Here is an 11,062-nt window from a genome sequence, read left to right as displayed (position 1 = left end):
AGTTTTTTTTTCTTACATGTTTCCACCAAATTTGGTGACTTGGGGATTCGGATAGTTTTAAGGCAGAAAAAGAAGAAGCAGGAGGAAAAAATACCAAAAAATAATATAATTTCTGCACTTGCGATGCTTCATTCCAAAAAGGCACTTGCCATATTCTGGTTCCATCTATCAGAATAAATAAATCAATAAATAAATCTTCCAGCTAAGAAATAATGTAGTCAACGTAGCTGTTGGGTAGCCTCTATCCAGTTCCTTTTATATTAACAAATGTTAAAATTATTAATTGTGTAGTGAAATGATGTAAATTAGTTTACTTTAGAACAAAATGATACACTGCTATGAGGTTAACACTCGTTGCCCGCCTTTAAACTACCGACTGTATAATGCCTTCTATGTTTCAGTCAAATAAATAAGAATAGCCCCCTTGTGGTAACGCCACAGTGAAACAGACCAACCTCCTGTGCCTATGAGGGGTTAATGGTACACAATGACATGCAGGGCTGTGGGCCAGCCTGTGGGGTGGTGGAGGGGCCGATCCTACACTGCCAGGGGAAATAAAAGGGACATTACACACAAATCAGACTTTTTAAACTCCTTAATCATATGAAGTCTGAGCACAATCAAAATAATTCACTCTACTGAGTGTACTGACCCTTTAAGTCCCAAACTCAGCCCTGACATTTACCAATGTCTTAATGGCTTGCCTGTGGTTAACAAACACACACACCCACACACACACACACACACTCATACATCCTATCCTGTGGCCAGACCCCCTCATGTCTGGATTTGAGTTAGTTTACATCGTATATAAACAATAGTCTCTATACAGACTCATTTTAGCATACAGTGAGATTAGCATCGTTTAAAATCTAATCATGCAGGACTACAGCAATAGGCAGGGGCAACTGAGGTGGAAAGCAGTGATGTGGCAAGGTGCGCTAGTCAGAAAAAAAACTCCCAGTGTACTGGCCGTCAGTCCCACTCTGTGTGCCCTTCAGCTGTACAGAATTACATTATTTACAAGTAGCGCAGGGGACGCCGCTCTGGGTGAGAGCGACTACATATCCCTGCAGAATAACCACATAAAAACACAGAAATCAGGCAACCTTACAGTGGGGATTGTGTTGGGTAGAGATGAGGGCGTCTAAGACCGAGCCTAGAGGTTAAAATACAGCAGTGTCATTACATAAGGGTTGGAAAGGGAACGGGGGAAAGGAGAATGAAGTTTGTATTGTACAGTAGTGATGAGCAAAATGGCAGCCCACCTCGCCACAATGATTGGAGCATAAATGCTTTTGTAAGGAATTGGGAGACCAGCAGCCAGCCAATATGCACTTTACAGGAGATGCAGGTCGAAGCATTTGGTCATTTTTGTTTGGATGCCATATACAAGGTATGTGGGGTAATATAAGCAAAGCAACTAGAGGATCATTAACATATATCTCAGCTCATTTACTTCAGTTTAAATACCACTGCTGTTTTTGAATGACAATGCACAGGCTTTAGATTTCATCATTTCAGATTCTGTGTTTCCATAACTCATGTTTTTGTTCTTAATATATTCATTTTGATCTTTACTCTTTTTTTTTTGTATTTTCAGTTGGTCGCTTCGGTTTGGGTTCTTCACCTTCGGAAGAACATGGGGTTGCGCAGGCAGGCGGCTAGTCACCTGCAACACCCCAGGGGTCCTGCAGAGGTCTCCAGGCTGCTGTCAGTGTCTGAGGCCAGGGTCTGGTCGGTGGACATGGAGGAGATGTCGTTGATGGAGGAGGAGGGAGGGAGGCTCTCGCTGCTGTTCACGGCTGCACCTGTGCTAAGGGAATCAACAGCAGCAGGGGGTTACAACGTAAAAAGAGTCCTGGCAAAGACAGGTGCAGAAATACAACCAGAAGATACATTTTCAAAGTGCACACAAAGGGTACAACGAGAGAAATATTGTTGCTGAATTTGTTCCATGACATCGAGACGTCAACAACATCAACAACACCTGTGGGACACCACAATCACTGTGTGTCTATGATGAGACAGGGGCAAGTAAGGTTTGGGTCCAGTGGATTTCACAGGAAAGGTCGTCGAAGGCTGCTGTGTTTAAGCAGTCCATAAGAGTGTGCCAGTAGCTACTTGATAGTTATGCCTTTCAGTATAAACCCAGATATTTGTCTTATACTGGCATAAGTCAAGTGATTTTGTTTTTATGCCCTGAAAGTGTCGGTATGAAAGCATTTATGATTTATGTATCACAAACGTAGTCTGTTATGGCTGGGCCTAGTGGAGCAGTCCACAAAACACAGTTTTCTGTCATTTTCTTACTTAGGCATTCACTCTTTGAATAACAATCTGATTTTCTCACATTGATCTTGCTTTGAAGTCAAAGGTGGAATCAGTCGGCAGTAAAGTAATTTCTGAGATTGCATTAAAGAACTCTTTATTCAGTCTCCTCAGCTGCTATATGTAATGAGATTAACACTTAATTAAAGACCCTGGACGTCTCTGTTTGATGATTTTCTTGCATGAACTGACTCTTTCTGGACCTGGCAGGCCATAGTAAAGATGGCATAAAGATTCAGGGTGATAAGAGGGTACAGGAAGTGGATGTGATTTGTCAATAAATGTGTTACGTTTTATTGACACATCTCGTCAATGTGGGGACCTTGGACGAGCAGAGAAGGGTATTAATCTCTATTCAGAAGGTGTCAAGTAACCACACTTCTCAACCTCTGGGTTTGGACAGCATTTCCATCAAATCCTACGTGAGGGGGTTCTGCTCTCTTTGATAAATTTATGAGCAAATTAATAAATAAAAAACAAGCAGTCTGCTTTCTGCAATGGGAGTTGAAAGAGTAAAGCCTGATTAAAAAATAGCCAAGATGAGGAAGTCACTACTACAACAGCTTTTACTTCCAAGCATACTAGTAGATCCGTATTTCATGTACAGTGAGTACAGGACATGTACAGTGCAGGCCAACTATAAATCTGCTGTTTGTGTCTGTTCCCTGTGGGAGGTAGTTGCTTAATGGAGACTGGTGGGCACTTCAGCTGACCCAAAATAAAACGGAGAACAAAGCAGGATTAATGGCTGGCATTAATTCCAGCAGTCACTTCACTTGTGGGTTTACTTACAGTAAATACATCAGAAATATCTGCCCACCAGAAGTCACCACGCGGGTGCAGTATAAGGTTAAATCTTGAAAGATGACTTGAACATAAACCACACTAGTAGTTGTAAGAAGGATTACTGAAATGGAAGATTAATTAAGCATTTAAATCAGAAGCTAATTAAGACTTATCTTGGTTTTCTCAATCTTGTAACGTACAGCCGCCCTCTGCACTTCCCTCTTGTAATATTTCATAAATATGAAAGGCTCATGTGTGGTATAGTGCAGCCTAGGAATTATAGTAAATGTGTTAATAATAATGCAGATAAAATAAAAGGATACAGTGTGGTACAAGCAAATACTGTTGCGCTGGCCTGGTAATATCTCTATGAACAATAATTACAGCATTGAAGATGTTAAAATCTCCAACACACACACACGCTGTAATACAGAAGAGCTCCAGGACCTGCCTGGTTCTGACTGAGGCGTCATGTGTGCTCTCAGCTCTGCTGCAGTAAAACACTGCCGTCTGCAGCTCCTGCACTGCACTGTGTTTGCTGCACTCAGCATCAGACACTGGGCCAGCCCATCTGCTTAATTACAACTGGATGGCAATAAAAAAGAAAGAAAGATGGAGGAGATGAATTGAGTGAAGAAGAAGAAGAAGAAGAAGAAGAAGAAGAAGAAGAAGAAGAAGAAGAGATGAAAAGCAGCTGTTGCATTATGTTACTGACTATAATGTCTAAAGTCTTATTTTTCCTTTGTAATACTTCAGCTTGAAGAGAAGCAAAAAGCAAGACAACACTTTAAACTTTAAACTAAAACCTACCTAAGATACAAACATCTGCTATATTTGGCCCAGCTGAGCAAAACAGAAGGCTTATAAACTTTCCACAAGAAGAGGGTTTCTTTACACTGGTTTATCCATAAAGAGGTTATTGTGAGAGACTATGTTCAGATGTCATTGTATCTTGGACGCACATTAATTTCCCTTCACTTTCACATGTGACAGTTATCGCTCCTGGTCAGCAGATGCTACTTTCTCTGCAGGATTTGGCTTCAATTGGCTTTTCTAATCTTCAAAATACATGTTTTTTTGGTTTTTAATGTAGAATGGCTGTTGTTTTACATGGATCACAGTGGAGTCTTGGTAGCCTGGTCAATAAGTTAACATGACTCCACACTGCCTCTCTGTGGCTAACTATGAGAACAGCACTTAAGGTCCTTTGCAGAGAACAGATCAGTATAAAATGTCAGCAGCAGCTGAGGACTGACATTTCCTGTGATGGACCCCAAAGGACCCAAATCTTGAGTCATGACATGTTATACATATACACATACACAGTTTTAAACATACACACACCATCTGCTAGAAAACATTCTGTACTAAGAGGCAATCTTAGCAATTACTGATTAGCTGTCATACGATGCCATTTAACAAATACACTTGGCACAAAATGACAACACTACACAACATTTAACTTATTCAAAAAACAGGAGATGCAAGAGACAGAGACACATGGTCAACAACACGATGGGTTTATCTATTTACAAGTAACTCCAGTAAGGTTATAGTAAATTCACTTACAGAGCGATTAGGGTTATGCACTGAGAGTACCTGAAGGTGAAGGCTGTCCCTTCACAACGCCATTCTTCGTTCTCTCCTCAAAATTCATCACCTCTTTGTAGATTAGTTCTGCCAAGGAGCAAAGTTAGGAGGGAGAGTCATTAAAACATACAATATGGTAAAAAGAATATATATATATATATATTAATGGTAGTAATACTATCTCATGGTTGGCTTTAAGGACAGTGTTGACAGACACAAGGAGATAACAAACGAAGGAATTTGAATGTAAGACAATAGAGAAAAATGTTCATTTTTGTCTGACACACTGTTAAAAAATCCATTACAACACATACAGAATACGGTGGGTTCTAATATTTCCAGATCACCCACTTTTGGTGATTTCCTGTTAACATACAGTATTTGTTTTTGGCTTTTTTTTTAAGTAATTCTCACCTTTCCATTCATCAATGGAGTGTTCTCTTTCATCCAGCTGCTTGTCATAGATCTGAGGTGGAGGCTAAAAGGGAGAGAGCAACAACCATCATGTTAGTAATGGTTTAGCTAATAACCCAGTCAATAAGATTCATTTGAAAGGAAGTTTAAATGGCTGATATCACTGGATATCTCCGGGTAGAATATCCACAAAAAGAAACGATTCAGATGCAAGATTTTATAAGTTCAAGTTCAAGATGCACTGAATTTGGAAGTATGAAATTGTTGACGAATGAGTAAAAATATGGGGATGAAAAAAATATCTGAACATGAGGAAACACATTTGACTATTAACGTCATGTGATGCTTTAACTTTGTACAGTATATATACAATGACATGCGGGGCTACAAGTAGGCACATGTGGATTATGGAGAAAATAAAGAATGTGCATAAAGGAAAACAACCAGTCAGTGCTTTATTTACCCTTATTCACATAAAATGGTGATTGATTTACATAATTTAAATATCAACACATTGTTTGTCCTCACACACATATATATCAAAATATTTCATCAAACAACTGACAGACAATGACATTAGAACAAATCTGGTGGGTTGTCAAGCTAAAACTGCCTATGTCCTTCTCCCATAGGATTGTCATTTCATCTAATAGGACACAAATATGCAGTCTGGCACCCCGTCAAACCTTCTTAGCACTCATTCATAGTGATCCTGCCCCAGACTCCATAATCCCACTGCAGGTGACAGGACCACCTATAAATTTCTCTGATATAACCTTGGAGGGACAGTTGCAGGTGTGAAGTGAGAGGCTTTCCTCAAACAAGGATTTATCATATTAATGTCCGACTACAGGAGTTATCATTTCTCTAAAGATGGTTTACGTGCAGCCTTGTGGACACAGCTGCACTTCTTTTACACACTATAATAAAGCCTCTTCACTCCGGTAATGACATTTTAGTACAATACCATATGCATTCTGTTTTCGATAACATGTATATTATGATTCTTTTTATCATCATCATTAATGATTGACAGCGCTGACCCAAATATGTCCAAGTGTCTCCTTTAATCTGCACTCTTCATAAACAAAGGTCCCATTGAATACTTTTCTTTGATGCAGGGCGGTTGTTATTTACCATGGATATTTGGATGAGATCTCTGGCCTTCATCAGCATGAGATGACATTAGAGAAAGGGAAAACAGCAGAAAATGTGTTGAAAATGCCATATCACACATACCACATCAACTCTAACAACAGTATCATCATCAAAACCATCAACAACTAGACAACTTAGACAAGTGCACAGTCATGAACTCCTCTAAAAAATGATTCATAAATAGCTGCAATGGAGGTGTGTCACGTGGCGTCTTTTACAAAAGCTACTATTAACCAGAGGGATGTTTCACGCTCAGCTGGTCATGCACTCATTAGTGTATTGCTGCAAGTAGAAGTGGTATCTGTACAACTTTATGGAGCTGCAGATGGCTTTTTCCCAATCTCACTGTCACCTCATACTAATGAGGCACTGATGAAGAAATTAGACTTCACCAAATAAACCAGGAACACCACCACTCTCTAAAAAACAGAACAATGCACTAAGTCACTCTGTTATGAATAGCAGCAAAATGTCTTTATCTAAAGTAGCAAAAATTGTGGGTTATTTTACCACATCTACAAACTATTAAAGTTCAAAACTCAGATAAAGAGTATAAAACCATAAGTGAGAGAAAAATGAAAATGAGATGTGAACCAAACAATTTAAAACACAATCATAAATGCACTGATGCAGCAATTTTCACTGATACAGACCAAACTGTAGTTTAAAAAATAACATTTGTGTTGTAAATCACTATAATTGTTTTTGTTTGTTTAAGAAATAAAATAAAAATGAGGGGAGTCATCATCATTATTTTTGTTGCACGCCACAACAAATACAAAGTAAACAGTGCTGACCATTCAAACACAGGGGGGAGGATTGAGCTTGGGAGAGTAATCAATACAAAGCTCTGCCAAAGGCCTACTCACCGCCTCCACCTCAGCTGGATCATACCACACGTTGATGTAGGGGTGCTGTAAGGCCTCGTCCACCGATATCCGCTTGGCGGGGTCGATGATCAGCATCTTAGACAGCAGGTCTCTGGCCTGGCTAGCTGTGGTTTGAAAAAAAAAACATAAAAACAAACATCTGGTTGAGATCATAAGGCAAGAAAACATTCCTCTCTGTCACTAATATGCCAAAGGGAAAGTGAAACACAATACGGCAGAAAGGGAGAAAGAGAGAGAGAGATGATCTGTCAGGGATTAAAGAGAATAATAAACAACAGCAGCTTGTCAAAGGAAACCAAAAGCTCACAGTGACGGAGTGGGAGTTTTGGAAAAGGGTATTTTGACTATTTGCTATTATGAATTATGCGGACAAAATTGGTAATGCCTTCAGTACAGACGATTCTGCAATACTTTATCAACCATCCAGATCCCTCTTCCTTTTTGACCTAATTGAAATTTGAAAAAAGTTAAAGATTCTGGCTTGTCCCATATTCGTTTCTGATTAATGCCAAATTTAGGTCTTGGTGCTATTTGTTACAGTCTGATTCAGTCAGCTTGGTCTGAAATAATGTATGAAATTGGAGAAACTACCTGCTCCCACTGGTGTCTTTCTAAACGTAGTTTTATAAAGGCAGTATGTAGAATGAACTGCATTTTTTAGATACATTTGGCTTCTCAACAAACAAAAAATGCCATCAGCATCAGCAGTCGCTCAGTCTCTCAGTCTCTCTACCCTCAGGCCTTCTTGGTCTGATCTGAAATCGAGAACCCTTCAACCACACACCAGCCCTCTCCTACAGACACTGACCCCACTATAAATAGCTCTACAGCAGCAAAGGACTGAAGAAACTGAACTGAGAACAGAGAGAGACAGATGAGCCGGGCGCACCCTCTGCGTTCTGCCTCAGCATCGACACGTCAATAACAAAAAGGATGGTAAATCTGTAAAACGACTCCTGTATCACTTTCCTTCCACCTTTCCTCATTCCTTATCTTTCTTTCCTCCTCTCTGTCCTACAGTACCGTCTGTCTGTCTGTCTCTTCCTCCTTCAGTTCAAAAACACCGAAGCCCAAAGGATGTCTGCCTCAGTTCCTACTTCTGACAGTACAAAACATACGAAACAGCAGCACTTCAACCCGGTCTCACACCCTCCCACTCTCTCTCTCTCTCTAGGTGCATTGCCTTTAACACTGTCACCCCAGCAGGAAGCAGTCAGTGTATAAAAGTGATTCATGAGAATTTTACCAGACAGCAGCTTTGATGTAGGAGCAGGGCAACAGAGAAGGTATATTTTGCTATATCTCAATGGAGGGAATTTCCACTTTTTTTAAACACTGGTAAGAGAGACTGCACTTCTCAACTGAGACAGAAGAAGGAAACGATGTCTTAGTTAACATTTTGCATAAAAATAGATTGAATTCACCTCACCGGCTCACAGAATGGGATTCGGAAAATACATTTTTGTTAACACATTTCAGTTTAATGTGGAGGCCCAAAGGCAAAATGTTAAGTTTTTTTAAGATGACAAAAAAGTTTTATTTCCTATATATGAACCATATATACAGTGCATCCGGAAAGTATTCACAGCGCTTCACTTTTTCCACATTTTGTTATGTTGCAGCCTTATACCAAAATGAATTAAATTCATTTTTTTCCTCAAAATTCTACACACAACACCCCATAATGACAACGTGAAAAAAGTTTATTTGAGATTTTTGCAAATTTATTAAAAATAAAAAACCTGAGAAATCACATGTACATAAGTATTCACAGCCTTTGCTCAATACTTTGTTGATGCACCTTTGGCAGCAATTACAGCCTCAAGTCTTTTTGAATATGATGCCACAAGCTTGGCACACCTATCTTTGGGCAGTTTCACCCATTCCTCTTTGCAGCACCTCTCAAGCTCCATCAGGTTGGATGGGAAGCGTCGGTGCACAGCCATTTTCAGATCTCTCCAGAGATGTTCAATCGGATTCAAGTCTGGGCTCTGGCTGGGCCACTCAAGGACATTCACAGAGTTGTCCTGAAGCCACTCCTTTGATATCTTGGCTGTGTGCTTAGGGTCGTTGTCCTGCTGAAAGATAAACCGTTGCCCCAGTCTGAGGTCAAGAGCGCTCTGGAGCAGGTTTTCATCCAGGACGTCTCTGTACTTTGCTGCATTCATCTTTCCCTCTATCCTGACTAGTCTCCCAGTTCCTGCCGCTGAAAAACATCCCCACAGCATGATGCTGCCACCACCATGCTTCACTGTAGGGATGGTATTGGCCTGGTGATGAGCGGTGCCTGGTTTCCTCCAAACGTGACGCCTGGCATTCACACCAAAGAGTTCAATCTTTGTCTCATCAGACCAGAGAATTTTGTTTCTCATGGTCCGAGAGTCCTTCAGGTGCCTTTTGGCAAACTCCAGGCGGGCTGCTATGTGCCTTTTACTAAGGAGTGGCTTCCGTCTGGCCACTCTACCATACAGGCCTGATTGGTGGATTGCTGCAGAGATGGTTGTCCTTCTGGAAGGTTCTCCTCTCTCCACAGAGGAACTCTGGAGCTCTGACAGAGTGACCATCGGGTTCTTGGTCACCTCCCTGACTAAGGCCCTTCTCCCCCGATTACTCAGTTTAGATGGCCGGCCAGCTCTAGGAAGAGTCCTGGTGGTTCCGAACTTCTTCCACTTACGGATGATGGAGGCCACTGTGCTCATTGGGACCTTCAAAGCAGCAGAAATTTTTCTGTAACCTTCCCCAGATTTGTGCCTCGAGACAATCCTGTCTCGGAGGTCTACAGACAATTCCTTTGACTTCATGCTTGGTTTGTGCTCTGACATGCACTGTCAACTGTGGGACCTTATATAGACAGGTGTGTGCCTTTCCAAATCATGTCCAATCAACTGAATTTACCACAGGTGGACTCCAATTAAGCTGCAGAAACATCTCAAGGATGATCAGTGGAAACAGGATGCACCTGAGCTCAATTTTGAGCTTCATGGCAAAGGCTGTGAAAACTTATGTACATGTGATTTCTTAGTTTTTTATTTTTAATAAATTTGCAAAAATTTCAAAAAAACTTTTTTCACATTGTCATTATGGGGTGTTGTGTGTAGAATTTTGAGGAAAAAAATTAATTTAATCCATTTTGGAATAAGGGTTTAACATAACAAAATGTGGAAAAAGTGAAGCGCCGTGAATACTTTCCGGATGCACTGTATATGAACACACTAGGCTGTACTTAGACTGAGCTTTGAGCTAAATGCTAAAATTGCTAACATGATGTTTAGGTTGATGTTTTCCATGCTCACCATCATAGCTTAGAGTGTTGGCATGCTAACATTTGCTGATTAGCACTAAACACAAAGTACAGCTGGGGCTGATGGAAATATCATTAGTTTGCAGGCATTTAGTCATGAAACAAAGTATTGGACAAACTGAAGTTTTGACCTGATGACCTGATGTGTGTGATGAAGTGAGAAATTAAGGGATTCATCCTGAGGGCACTAGAGGAAACGTCATGGGATCCCCAAAGTCGGTAGCCTGTAAGAATATACTGTGTGACAGTGCAACACTACTCAGCAATGGCAGCTTTTCTGTCAAAGTGTCAAGTGCTACGAAGCAGAGGTAGTCAGGACTGCTCAATGGCTGTCTACATCATTTATTGAAACATTTATTGGACAGACATCATATTTCTGTTATGATTTATAGCAGGCTGTATGATTTTTACGACACCTCCCTGGTACTCAGCCATGTGTGGTATAAGTTGTAAAAAAAACTTGTTTTTACAGTTGCCCTGCCAAAACTTTCTCTCACGTGATTATCTTGTGTGTAAATCTTATTATGTCCTACATGAGAGATAAACTGTCATTTCATACACCTTATGCTTCAGGGCTTTTGTAGTTAACAAA

At 40.5% G+C, this 11,062-nt stretch overlaps 1 protein-coding gene across 8 annotated transcripts in view; it reads right to left on the bottom strand.

Annotated features, from left to right (window-relative positions):
- Positions 1-1,668: 1,668 nt before the first annotated feature.
- The window catches only part of mapk10 (mitogen-activated protein kinase 10), a 31,524-nt gene continuing 22,130 nt past the window's right edge, over positions 1,669-11,062 (bottom strand). For 2 of the 8 annotated variants that reach the window (XM_070924239.1, XM_070924238.1), the window contains exons 9-12: positions 7,149-7,273; positions 5,122-5,185; positions 4,717-4,794; positions 1,669-1,811 (exon numbers count right to left, since the gene is read on the bottom strand). In XM_070924239.1, coding sequence (XP_070780340.1) covers positions 1,669-1,811; positions 4,717-4,794; positions 5,122-5,185; positions 7,149-7,273 — 410 coding nt within the window. Of the gene's footprint in view, positions 1,812-4,457; positions 4,480-4,707; positions 4,795-5,121; positions 5,186-6,258; positions 6,286-7,148; positions 7,274-11,062 lie in introns of all 8 variants that reach the window. The other 6 variants (XM_070924240.1, XM_070924244.1, XM_070924245.1 and 3 more) reach the window with 5 other exon arrangements.

This window comes from Enoplosus armatus, chromosome 18, assembly GCF_043641665.1.
Source record: "Enoplosus armatus isolate fEnoArm2 chromosome 18, fEnoArm2.hap1, whole genome shotgun sequence".
Lineage (NCBI taxonomy): Eukaryota > Metazoa > Chordata > Actinopteri > Centrarchiformes > Enoplosidae > Enoplosus > Enoplosus armatus.
The sequence above is the reverse complement of the archived record's forward strand: the minus strand, read 5'-3'. Positions and strand labels throughout refer to the sequence as shown.